The sequence below is a fragment of the Galeopterus variegatus genome, unplaced genomic scaffold (genome assembly GCF_000696425.1).
Source record: "Galeopterus variegatus unplaced genomic scaffold, G_variegatus-3.0.2 Scaffold5165, whole genome shotgun sequence".
Classification (NCBI taxonomy): Eukaryota; Metazoa; Chordata; class Mammalia; order Dermoptera; family Cynocephalidae; genus Galeopterus; species Galeopterus variegatus.
This window is the reverse complement of record NW_007731276.1, coordinates 82,185-96,474: the sequence shown is the minus strand read 5'-3', so window position 1 is coordinate 96,474 and position 14,290 is coordinate 82,185. Positions and strand designations below refer to the sequence as shown.

The 14,290-nt window shown below is 35.8% G+C and overlaps 1 protein-coding gene across 1 annotated transcript in view; it reads right to left on the bottom strand.

Annotated features, from left to right (window-relative positions):
* The window catches only part of MYO16 (myosin XVI), a gene marked incomplete at both ends in the record, with an annotated part of 268,499 nt that overhangs the window by 179,923 nt on the left and 74,286 nt on the right, over positions 1 to 14,290 (bottom strand). Inside the window, one exon of the mRNA XM_008589028.1 lies at positions 7,173 to 7,245. Coding sequence (XP_008587250.1) covers positions 7,173 to 7,245 — 73 coding nt within the window. The remainder of the gene's footprint in view (positions 1 to 7,172; positions 7,246 to 14,290) is intronic.

Below are 14,290 nucleotides of genomic sequence, written 5' to 3'. Positions count from 1 at the left end.
ACATACATAAAAACATCATTTTTATACAGATAAAAAACACTTTCTCCTACAACTTTTTTTTAAAATTATGCATTACACAGACCAACACAGTTTCAAAAAACAAATCCAGTATTTTGATGAGTTTAATTCATGACTATATTCTCCTTTAATGCATGGAATTGCTACTTCGGGATTTAAAGGATTGGTCTTCAAAAAGGAGCCAGCCAACAGCAAACCAATTGGCTAAATTTATTGCCAAATTCTGTATAATATGCTAAGATCAGAATTGAAAAAATACAAATTAAGAGAAAAACATTTTTAGATATTTTGTATGATACATTTTACACAAGATACGTCACTCAGTTTAAATAGAAGTCATGCCCAAAGGTGAAAACACAACCTCTGGTGAAAATGCTTTTTTTTTTTTTTAACTATATCAAATTGTTCATCATTTTTTTAAAGCTTGTTATTTGGTTTTCTTTTTAGCAGTAAACCTTCAGCTTAATTAATATGCCTTTATGTAAATTTATTAATATGGGCTTAAAACAATGGTTAATATATCATTTCTACTGAAATACTTGTCCCTTTTCAAATAGTTGTCTTTATCTAGAATTAAATGCAAAGCTTAAAGGTACTGAAAACTTAATTGATGGCATGGCACATGAAGCACTGGAGCCACACGTCTGAATTCTTACTTGGCCCTGTAAATGCCTGGGGAACATCCCTGAATTTTCTGAGAGGGCTGCTATAAGAGTTACAGATCGTATAGGAAAATAATCGGACTCATGGTAGAAGCTCAAGAAGAGACCCACATGGACAGACTCACATGCAAAGAGGAACTGAGGCCCCCATATTTGTGGTTGGAGGAGCCTTCNCCCTTTTCAAATAGTTGTCTTTATCTAGAATTAAATGCAAAGCTTAAAGGTACTGAAAACTTAATTGATGGCATGGCACATGAAGCACTGGAGCCACACGTCTGAATTCTTACTTGGCCCTGTAAATGCCTGGGGAACATCCCTGAATTTTCTGAGAGGGCTGCTATAAGAGTTACAGATCGTATAGGAAAATAATCGGACTCATGGTAGAAGCTCAAGAAGAGACCCACATGGACAGACTCACATGCAAAGAGGAACTGAGGCCCCCATATTTGTGGTTGGAGGAGCCTTCTGATGACTTTTGCCTCCAGCATTCAAGCACTGCAGCTGAGGTGCCCGACATTATGGACTAGAGACAACCTGACCCCCCTCCCCCCGTGCCCTGTTCAAATTCCCAACCCCAAGAATTAGTGAACATAATAAATGTTTATTTGTGCTACTAAGTTTTCAGGTAATTCATCATACAGCCATAAAAGCCGCAACACTGAAAAATAGGGATGTAAAAGAGGGAGGGACAGGTGCAGAAGGGGGAACACGGTATCTTGCTAGAGGAAAGAAGGAAAAAGAATCGGTCCTTCTGGCATTTGTGTCCTTCCTAACACCCCATAATGTCAGTGTAAGCTTTACCACCTGGGACAGGGTCTGGAATTTTGCACATATACAATAAATGTTTATTGAATGAATGAACCATATTTCTCTGATTCAATTGAGCCAGATAAACGAATCCTTCTAGGTACTGCTAGTTCAATCTCTTACAGAGCAGAAACTGTAGCACTCTCAGGTTTCCCACCTGTAAAATGGGATAATCCATGTGAAGAGTATTTGGTAAGAGTTCCAAATAATAGTAGTTAATTTATTATTTGATTTATTTTCTATCATATCCAGGATAGTGATTTCACGATAAAAGGGTTTCAGAATATTTTTTGAGGTTAAGATTGCCAAGTTATATAATATCATTTCATGAAACTTTGGACGTTAAGGGATCTAGATTTTTCCAGACTCTTTGAGCACATAGTTCAAGCCTGACCATTGTTGTTTATCTGGACTTTCCAATAAACCTCACTTTTTAGAAAACAGTCTGTAAGTAGGGGCATGTGTTAAGTCCTTGACGACTCTTCTGAAAATAGTTTAGACAAAGTTTTGCTTGAAGATAGATTATATACCACATTTTTTTTTCACTTATGCAACATAAACTTTTACTTTGAGCAAATGTGTTCTCTCTCCAAATTCTCTAAATTCTTAAAGAGGATTATTGTTATATAATTTTACTAGACTCTGTAGCTTTAAGAGGGTCTTTATATGTATTTGCATGCACGTTTTTAGTGGGGAAATTTAGGGAAATTATTGTATATTAAGCCATTTATTTCTACTACTTTGCTCTTTGGTGTAGATCTGTAGCCCTCTAAATTCTTAAAGAGGATTATTGTTATATAATTTTACTAGACTCTGTAGCTTTAAGAGGATCTTTATATGTATTCGCATGCACGTTTTTAGTGGGGAAATTTAGGGAAATTATTGTATATTAAGCCATTTATTTCTACTACTTTGCTCTTTGGTGTAGATCTGTAGCCAGCAGAGCTTTGTAATAACATGTTTAAAGAGAAAAAAATTCTAGCATTCAGTAAAATAATATGTATAGAATCTCAAATTTTCTCATGTACACAATCATTTAAAATCAACATTGTAGCTCATTGATATGTATAATAAATTATCAAAAAAAATAAAATGGTATATTTGAATGATTTTAAACACAGTCCACAGTGAAGGAAATAATGTAATGAACCCCCATGACCATCTGGTTTCTTCAACAATCATCAATAATTACCAACTCATGGCCAATTCTGCTTTATCCATTTCTCTATTGCCCTCAAAAGCGGACTCATTTAAAGCAACTTCCAGACCTTGTGTCATTAAGTCAGCAAACATTCTAGCATGATTTTCTGAGATATAAGGACTTAAAGAAACACATCATGGTACCTTTATCACACATAAGATAATGAACAATAATTTCTTTAAATTTTATCAAACATCCAGATTTCACATTACCTTAATTATTGTATAATTTTTACACTCATTTTAACAAATTAGGGTCCAATAACATCCACACGTTTAACTGATGCATACGTCTTTAGATTCCTTCCTTCCCTTCTCCCTACTTTCCTTTCTTCTTGGTAGTGATACGTGACCAGTGTCTTGCATAAGGTGTCATTCTTTTCATACTGTGAGTGGTCTTTGATACTCATTGCCTAATTTCATCACTTATCAGGAGCCATAAAACTGACGTGTTCTAATTCTATCGTTCACTCTTCATTTATTTATAGTGGCATTACGTCGAGTTATAGTTATTTTAACTTAGGGGGCATCAGCATCTTTGTCCCATTAAGTCTTTCTGTCTGAGAATGCAGTATGTTTTTCTATTCGTTTAAGTCTATTTTGACTTTGAGAAACATCTTAAGTTACCCTCACTTAGGTAGTTTACTTATTTTTAACAATGTAAACATTGTCATCTTTTTATTACATCTTCTAAGATTTTTTTTCTAAAATATATGTTATTGATTTTATACGCTGATTTTACAACTTGTTACTTTGTCAAGTTCTTTGATTGTTTGTAGTAATGGTCTCATTAGTTCTTCTGGGTTTTCTAGAAACGTGATCACATCTGGAAGTAGAAATATGATTGTGTGCCTCTCATTTTCACTTCTTATGCCTCAAATTGCTTTCTCTTTGCTGACGTCATTGGCATCGCAGTGTGCAAGAGGGCACGTTTGTCCTGCTTATTACCTTTCTATTCATCAAGCACTGTATACTTGGAATTTACTGACTTTTAATGCTGGAGAGGAGACTGTAGAGGCTTTCTTTCTCTTCCAGGTTTTAGGAAATATTTTTACAGTGCTAGAGATAAACTGTACACAATAAAGGAAATAGGACTTTATGAAATTTAGCTATTACATAACAAAGAGCAAGGTGACAATAGTATAATTAATTAATCAGTGTGACAGATTCAGAGCCTCTTAAATTGTACTTTTAAATTCAAATTATTTAGTCTGCCTCTCCCACTGAAGTATCAAACTACTGCTGAGTTATAGCAATGATATTTTTTATTCTAAATATTCTAAAATATGTCTTTATTATAATATGAGGGTACTTCAAAAAGTTTGGGGAAAAATAGAATTAAAAGACAATACAAATCTTTCCATAAACTTTTTGAGGACTTCCCCCACTCCTCACAAAAGAAATAGTTTTGAATATAAATGATTCATTAACAGCCTGCCACGGTTTGAATGATTGTGTGCCCTCAAAATTCAGGTGTTGAAAACTAATCACCAAGATGATGGTATTAGAAGATGAGGCTTTTCCAAAGGGATTAGGTCATGAGGGCTCCAGCCTTCTGAATGGGATTCATGCCCTTACACAAGAGACCCTAGAGAGCTGTCTCGCTCTTCCCCCAGTGAGGACACAGCAACAGGCACCATCTAGAAAGCAGAGAGCTCTCAGCAGACACTGAATCTGCTGGCACCTTGCTCATGGACTTCAGAGACTCCAGATTAAATGTCTGTTTTTTACCAATTACCCAGTCTAAGGTATTGTTTTATGGCAGCTTGAACTGACTGAGACAAAGTCAAAGGAAAACAATTCTACAATTTCCTTTTAGCCAAAATGAAGTCTCATTTAAGAGTATCACAAGTATTCATTTAATTTGTTATAGCGACTGGAGACTACTGAGGCTGGAGATGCTGAAGTTTTGGAGTGCTTCTTAATAACATCTCATATGTGTCCCTATTCTAAACATTTGTCAAGCTCCTTACACAGAAACAATTGTCAAGAAGTGCATACATTTCTGAGCAAGGGCAACCACAAGGAAGCCCAGTGTTAGGAATTTTTTGTACAAATTTATTCTTTAAATTTCAATTGAAAACACATTCGTTAAATCTCTGTTGTATACGAAGTGCTGTACCAGACACAATTTCAATCCTGAAAGAGTTGGCATACTAGGGAATAGCTCAAACAGATTAAATAATTTTAAAAGCGTTAACACTTTTCCTAGGTTTGATTCTGAATACGGCATTAATTTTGTTGTTGTTGTTGTTGTTGAAGGTTTGCATGAAATAAAAAAAATTAGGAAATCCACCTTCTGTTAGCAAAAAAGGAATCTAGAATGCATCACTCAAACTGATGGCCTCTAAAATACAAGTTCACATGCAAATTTAGGAATTTGCTAAGTTCAGTTTAAGATGAGATTTGCATTCATCACAAAGAACATAATTTTACCCTTCTAAATGACTCCTGTTACTATTGTGCACAATAGCCAAGCAAACCTGCTAAGAAAACAGTATACACTTTTTTAAACGTTTATTTTTTTCATAATTTAGCTTAAGAATCAGTCTTAAGATTTTACCCATAAATGCCAAAAACTAGGTTTTGGGATTTAATAGAGATTCATTTTTTGGATCTGAAAAAATGTCATTCCTTGTTATACAAAACTCTGAGAATGTGAATAGATTCTCCAATATATTATTAAAACATTGAGCAGAAAGAAAATACAATAAAAGATTTACATAATTGTAGTAAAATAAAAACATTTAAATAAGAAAACGACGTAAATGTTTTGTGCATATTAATTGTTAGCATAGACTCGATCGATGATCACGTCTGGGTGTGGAACAGCAGATTGGGAGGCAAGTCCCCTAGTGGAGGACATTACAGGACATTATTTCATCTGTGATTTCCACAGGTCACTTACCAGGAGGCAGATAAACCAGTGCATCTCATGACAGACATGGAAGCTTGCATATTTTCTAAGGCAAAAATGCAAGGAATCCATACCAATGCCAGATAACATTCAAACATTTGAGATTAGAAATATGAAGATTCTTCATAAAGTTTGTGGAAAAACAAAATTGAAAGGCAATATGAATATTTCCACGAACTTTATGAAGTCCCCTCGTACATCGTCAGAGGCAGCCTGTGGACCTGTGCATATTCTTGTATATTCCAGTGGTCACACTTCATAGCTTTCTGCCTTGTGCTCCTCACAATTTTTCTTACAACAAGCAATCAGTAAATAAACACATAAAGTCTTCTCTTTTCTATTAATCCATGGAAAAGTATGAAAGGAGAAGAACTCTATGGCCTCCTTGGCCTTATTTCAAATTAAACATTTTGTAAAGCTTTGTGAAGAACATGGTTCACGCTGACTCACCCCAGATTAGGTGAGTCAACACGATTTAGAATCTACACATGGGATGATGCACAACGTTTTTAGAAATAAAACTGGCTGAATTTTAAAAGGTTTCTAGGTGTTCCCATTTACAACAGCTATAGTAGCTACGCACCACTTCTTAAATATGTACAGTGTACTAAGAGGTGATATCAGAACCTCATAATTGCAATCATGTTTAGTCTCACAACTCCGTAAGTCTATTATTATCCTAATTTTACAAATAAGGAAACAAAGGCTCACTATTGATTATTCTCCTTGGCTGAAAAAAAAAAATCTTCATTAAAAGTCACAGAATTGGGTTTTGAACACATTGTATTTAATTCCTTATCAAGTGTCATTAATTGTCACATTATCTACCTTAAAAATATGAAGCTAAACAAACTACATAATTATTGAAAGTTCTCCCAAACGGTGCACAGCTGTAATTCTTCCTGTGATATGACGTAGGTTGGGTTTCTGTCTTTTCACCTGAGCCTTTCTATAGTTTTATTTCCCTTTTCTACTTGCTAATCAAGTTGTATTTCTACTCTCTTCTTTAACACCTAGTTTTTAGGTATACTCAATTTGATAAAACTATTCATGCAGTACTACAGCTAAGTAATTTAGTACTTTTCAAAATGCTCTAAATGGTAGATGAATTTAAAATAACCAATGCTTTCTTATGAATTTCCAATAGTCCTGTGTATGAATGCAATGTAGAGATGAATCTACAGATGGCAGCATTAGGATAGTACAGTATTTCCATTCTGATTTTTTGCTGAGGTTTCTGAAGGTGCTTGCCCTGATTCCAAATACTCATGTCCTCACGCTCTAGCTGAAACAGCATTTCCATAAGCATGACTCAGGTCTTCATCCACAATTGTCTTTTAAAACAAATGCCTCTGTTTTTTACAGGTACGCAAGCTGGTAATTTATAAGACCACATAAAAATGATGTCCACAAACTAGAGATATTAATTTAAAAACATGACAGTAAAGTACTTATATGAATTCCATATCTGCAAGCAATCACACTAAAAGTCTCTACTGAATTAGAAAAGAACTTGGTTGAAAAAAAGCCATAAAAATTTATAAAATTTCAAAAGAAAGCCTACTTACTTGTTCAAATCCATTCTTTTGAAATTCTTCAAAACCAAAGATGTCTAATATTCCGATATCCAATGCCTGCATGCTGAAACAAAACAACACACCAGAGTAAGTGGGCATCCTTAAAGCCCCTCCATGACGCTTGGCTTATCGCTGCCTCAAGTCAGAGGAATCCAACCACTTAGTATGGCACTGCCGATTTGGAATAAAAATATGGAAATAATTACCTTAGAGTCTGGTGGAAAACTCTGAAAGTCAGCAAAGCCAAGTGTTCTTTTAATGCTTTGATTCAAACACAGATACAGTAATAAAAACACATTAATTTGTAAAGTAAAAATGTAACAATACCTGAGTGGTAACTATTTGTTTTTCTAAAACAGTCCTTGTGCCTGTCCCTTTTGATTGGACTTGCTTTTCCTAAAGGAACTTGAGCCTAAGTGTCGAGTGGTTCTCATTAGCTGTTACTTGTACCTTGTTAGGCTACACAAGCAGTAAATCAAGAATTTCTTAATCGTATACATGTACAATATAAGGTAAATCTCAATTAAGTCACACGCATGTGCTTTGATAGCTCAAATTTATCCACCTCAAAAATTATATTGTTATTTCCAAAAGGAATTCTTATAAAAAAGATAGAAGAAAGTGAAATGTTGAAGGAAACATGTTTTTAACTTTTATTGATTGATTGATTGATTATATATGTTTGTGGAGTACAGAATCAAATATCAACACATATGTACAATATGTGGTGATCAAATCAGGATAATTAGTATACTCATGTTTATATAATGTAATCAGTCTTTGTGACCCTTAACTAGTTTCTCCCCAACCTCTTTCCCCTCCCCATTTCCAACCTCTAATGACCACAGTTCTGTTGTGTTTTCTTTGAAAGTTTAATGCATTATTGTGATTCTTTCTTCCTTTCTCTCTCTCTCTCTCTCTCTCTCTCTCTCTCTCATTTCCACTTATGAGTGGAGACGTGCTATTTCTCTTTCTGTGCCTGACTAATTTCACTTAACATAATTTTCTCTAAGTTCATCCATGTTGCTGCTAATGGCAGAATTTCATTTTTTTTAAGGCACAGTAGTACTCCACTGAGTGCATATACTACATTTTCCTTATCCAGTCATCTGCCAAAGGACACTTAGGTTGATTCCAACTGTTGGCTACTGTAAATAAAGCTTCAATAAACATGGAGTGTAGGTATTCCTTCAACGTGATGATTTCCATTCCTTTAAAGAAATCATACAGCACCTTTTGACACTCCTTTATTCAATGTAAACTTTCTCTTGTGGAACTTAATACAGTCTTGGATGATAAAATCTCAGATGTTTGAGTCCACATAGTGAATAAGGAAAGGAGTAAGACTAACCTGAAGCAGTGACAGTGACTCTAACAACCAGGGTTCTGTGAAGGAGGGGTGCACAGGAGGGGTAGGGGAGTGTGCATGAGGGGGCTTTTTGCACAGAAGCCCCTAGATGATTCTGGAACACTGTCCACCAAGAGGACACGCACCCACCTCTTCCACATTGTTGACCTAAACTATCAATGGATACACTATTCTGTTGTCATTATAGTTCTCATAGTGTAGATACCCATTACATTCATTGGTGACAGAATTTTTATTTCCTCTCCACTTGCTTTGTCCAAATTGCAGAATCAAATCGGCAACCAACTCTATTTATGCACCCATATTTTCTTATTCATAAACAGTACATAATCCTAATGCTTTAGGGCCTGTAATATGCCACTTAAATGATCATTTATTTTCTTTAAAAAAGGTGTGGATTCTAGGATATTCTGTTTGTAAGATCATTGGTTGTACATGGTAGAAATATAAGTAGGAAGGAGAGCATTTTAAAAACTCTCAATAACCACAGTGAGATAACATCTAGTTAGAAGAGCTATGATAACAATGAAATCCATATATGGAAATGACACCCGCACTCCCATGTTCATTTTAACACTATTCACAATAGCCAAGAGGTGGAATCAACCTAAATGCCCACCAATGGATGAATGGATTAAAAATTTTTAAAAAAACAACTAAAACCGTGGCATATATACAGAATGGAATTCTATTAGGCTATTAAAAACAAATGATATCCTATCTTTTGCAGCAACATGGATGGAACTGGAAACCATCATGTTAAGTGAATTAAGTCAGGCACAGTAAGACAAATACCACACGATCTGACTCATAGGTGCAATCTAAAGAAAAAGAAAAGCAATTCTCATAGAAGAAGAGAGAATAATAGCAGTTACCAGAGGCTGGAAGGGGAGGAAGGTGGGAGGGGCGGAGAAGTGGGGGACTAACAGGTACAAAACTGCCATCTGCCCTAAATGAATCATTGTGCAGTCTATGCATATATTGAAACAACACACTGTACCCCACAAACACCTACAAGTAAACGTTAAAAAAAAAAAACAAAACAAACACCTCACAATAAACTTCATATGTCAAAGAATACAAAGCAGTGAGAGGAAAGAAAAAAAAATGAATCATTTAATGTAGCTCTCTAACTAATTGATTTATTTTTTTTTAGAAGTAAAAACAGATAGCTTTGTACCTCACCTTATGTGTCCAAATAAATCCTACATGGATTAGACAGTTAAATGTTAAAAGAAGAAATTATAAAAGGTACAAAAGAACAAATAAATCATCTCTTCTGATTTTGGTTTTGGGAAAGATCAAAAGAAATATTTAAAGATGCAATTACACAAGTATTAGACACCTTTGCAACTATTAAACTCTTTTGCAGGATAAGTAGCTTAAATAAAATTAAGCTTCTGGCAGAGGTATTATTTAAAAATGTGTTGTGTCATTCATTTTTTTAGGCTTTTTCAATCTATTGACTGTCTAGTTGTCCGTCCATCATCTGACATCCATCCATTGTTCTCTCCTTCCTGCTGTTTTTATTATGTGCACAAACAGATGTCGGGAATGATGTGCACTCAGTTTACAATGGTGCTGAGGTCTCGGGTGGATTCACTGCTTTATTTTGGTTGTATGTGCATGTGTGTGATGTGTGTGCACATGTGTGGGCACGGGTTGTCCGTGTAATGAGCTGCATCATTTATCTTGTAGCAGCTTCCTGATAAAGCTCGTCAGACCTTGGATTTGTTCAGTCTTAGGTAGGAATATTGGTTCAAACGCTTTTTAGTTGGACAGCTGTGGGCAAGTTACTTAAATTTCCTGAACTACAGTTTCAACGTGTATAAAAATAAAATAAGTAAGATTTGCCCACCTAGATAGTTACTAGAATTACAGGGGATGTAAATACAGTTCTAGGATAATCGCTGATATATAGTGCGTCTCCAATACATGAAAGTTTCCTTTTCATTAAAAAAAAGTTCATGATTAAGCTTACTATATAAATGAAGAAAATGATTAATAGAAGAAGTATAAATAGATAATAGGCATATTAAAAATGTTAATATCATTATGATTGCAAAGACATTAAAAAAAAGTTCATGATTAAGCTTACTATATAAATGAAGAAAATGATTAATAGAAGAAATATAAATAGATAATAGGCATATTAAAAATGTTAATATCATTATGATTGCAAAGAAATAAAGTTTTAAAAATTAGGGTGAGAAAGGTATTGTTCCATAAACTTGTTTTGAAAGTTTAAATTGATAGAATCTCCCTCAAAAGCTATTTGATTCTATGGCATAGAGCTTTAGAAAGTTCCCATCATTTGAAACAGTGCTTCTACGTACAGGAAACTATACTAAGAAAACGATCAGAAATGCAATTAAAGACTCATGAACAAGGATGTTCATTGTTATCTTAATTACAGTAACAACAAAAAGAAATAACAATATCCCACACTAAAGACACAATTAATTAAATAGCATGCATCACATGATGAATTAATTTAATGAAACTGTCAAGTTAACAGAAAGCAATATATTAATTCTGTATAAAGAATAACCTCATTTATACATCCAGGAGACCCGGAAAGAAATAGAGCAAGCCCGAGAAGAGGAAATGTTTACATTTTTTTTATTCTTCCACATTTTCTAAGGCTTCTATATTGAAACGATGTTATTTTTATAACCAGAAAGATCCAACTGATGTTTATAAAGACAATATGAAAACATGGGAAATGTTCATGAAAGCTGAAGATTTTTGTTTAAGCTAAAAACAAAAGCTAGAAACAAACTGTATACCTCTAGAAGATTTATAGTACAATTTCAACCACGTTAAAAAAATAAACCCACAGCACAGGAATAATAAAGCACATACTAACAGTAGAAGTCACAGAATGGTGGGCCTACAGGTGATTTCTTCATTTTCTACATGTTCTTACTGAGTATTACAATAATTTTATCATCAATCTATTTAAAACGCTTTATTTAAAAACATATGATTAAATACACGTTAGGACATTTTTTGATTGGGTGGAGGAAAGGGACATCAGTAACCTTAGGGGATGAGAGAGGAAACTGGAGCCCAGCAATGGAAGGAGAAAGGCATCTCGTTTCCCAGTGACAGAGGGGCAGCAGGGGCCGCAGGAGCCAGCCCTGCGCTGGTCTCAAGCACGGAGGGCTCCTGCGCCTGCTTATATCAGGACCCTTGGGCTCTCACGTCTGACTCCCTTGGTTGTCTCCCAGCTGTCCTCAGCAGGGGGCCCTATAATTACAGCATATAGTTTTGGTAGAATTTAGGGAAAGGCGTAAGAGACACCGGTGACACCATGTCACTTTGCACACACTTCCTCATCCCAATTTTGTGTTGACACACAGTGGACAGGTGCTCAGCCACCAAGGCTTCTGAAGCTGCAGGTGAGCAACAGATAATGTTAATGGAGTCTGGCTAAGACTGGGAAATTAATTGTTAATTAGTAATCTAGAGTACCATACATTTTGTTGAAGGGGCACTCCTCCTAAGTAATTTTTTTTTTCACATTTTATCAACACTGGATTCCAAACATATTTGGTTACAAAACAAAAATGCTTTTTAACAAAAGATGGTAAGGAAGGAAATACGTTGTCAGGAGAAGTATTAAATGTAAATTTAAAGCATTTCTAGGACTACTTTTGCAATTACTGAGAACCATAACATGTTCATTTAAAAATCTATTTCATCACTGATGACTGAATGAAATATGTGTCTGTTATTGCAACAGCAACGTTGGCAGGATAGTTATAAGAACTTTTAGCCAGCAAAATGCCCATACTATGTAGCAGTCAGCATTACTATCTTTCCCTTTATTGATAGCTGACTCCCATTACACAGACATTTAACTCAACATCCAATTTCTGGCAAGGAGGAACTGACAGAGGTCATTTGATCAACTGGGATTCAATCCTACAGGCAAAATTAACATGTTAATGAAGTAGCCTGTCTTAGTTCAAATTCTGCCTCGGAATTCTCTTGAGAGCTTTCCTGATAGTTAACAAAACTGTCTAACTTGCATTAGCTCATTAGTAAAATACAGCACCTTCTGTATTAGATGAAATATTAAATGCCAAGCCATCTGTTTGGTTTAGATTCTTTCTTCCATGTATAGATTTTGCCTTCCGTGTATAATATAGAGTGCAGTAGAGTAGGTAGGGAACAGTCTGAATTACAGAGAATGTCTACCTCAGAGTGCGGACAAACTCTCTTCATCTGAGCAGAGGGACCTGAAGGTGTGTAGAAGCCGGGTTTTATCCTCAATCATCCCTAGGCAAGGAGATTCTCTAGAGAGTTCCCTAAGTATTTAGTTAGTGCAGGAAATCACTTAATTCTGCTTGGCACAAAACCCTTAGATGGAGTTAGAGCTGAGTCAGCTCTTAGGCTGATGATAGCTCAGTAGGACCCCAGACTGGGTAAGAAGGAAATAATATGCACGTTCCAGACTTGAGCAATCTTGCTGTTCAGACTTACTGCCCTTGAGCTCAGATGGGCTCACACACAAGGTCAGGGTGGAAAGTACCTGGGGAGGCTGTACTGTGATGTGGCGTCCACCAACTGTGCTGTCAGAATGCTCGTTTATTTATTTAAAATGAGTGTGTATGTGTATTTAATTGGCAAGGTGTACTCTCCGTGGAGGTTAACTGCCCATTCCTTATCTTCTCTAAATCGGCCAGGGTTTTCTAGTCCATGAGAAGACGATGGGAGGGGCAGGGGTGACCCCAGCATTGCATATTGTTGGGGGTCCCACCCTTTTATTCTTTGACTGAAGAAAGTACGAAGCTTATTGCTCTCCGAATCCATGCCAGAAATGATGGGAAAAGTTTGCAGTTGCTGACAAGCTGAGCTAGAAGGTGGGAGATGACCAAAGCAGCGTCTGCCTTCCTCTTTCCTGCATGGTATCATGCAAAGCAACATCATTCCTATGCACAGTCCTTCCTTGCACTTCCTCCCTCTGGATCAGAAGTCAGGAAGTGCATACTTGGGGACCCCTTGAGGTGAAGGTTGCAGTTAATTAGCCTGGATATGTAAGAAAATCCCAAAATGAGGATGAAAACTAGAGCTAATATTTCATTGAGCACTGTGTACCAAGCACTGTTACATGCCTTTGAAAATGCACTACGTCATGTAATGTTAACAACTACCCTATGAAATAAATGCAATAATTATTTCTATTTTGCAGAGGAAATACTGAGACAGAGAACTGTGATCAGGTTGCTCAAGGACACACATTAATATAAGATGGATCCCGAATTTGAATCCAGGCCACCTAACTCTAGGTCCTGTGGCTGCAAGGCTATGAAGAACTGCCTAAAACCACTTCCAACTGCTGGTCATAGACACAGTCTAACCCTGACCTATGTAGAAACCAGGAAGGGAACTGTCTCTATTTAGGATTTAAAAATTGGCAGTTCATAAACAACTGTAAGTAGATACTGCAGTAGATAACAAGAGTAAAAATAATACAATGTTACTTCTATCCTTCATATGGTGAAAGCTAGCACTCAAAGCTTTTCTTAAGTTTTAGTTTATCAGTATACAATAAAGTTGATTTTTGGTGTTCCTTTATCAATCCCTCTCTGCGTTCCCCCCCCATCAATATCGTATCTGTTCATGTCTTAACAAAATCAAGGAGTTGTTGTGATTGTTGTGTCTTCTTCCCTCCCCACCGGTTCGTTTATTTATTTACTTATTTATTTTTAAGTGTGAAGATGCCGTATTT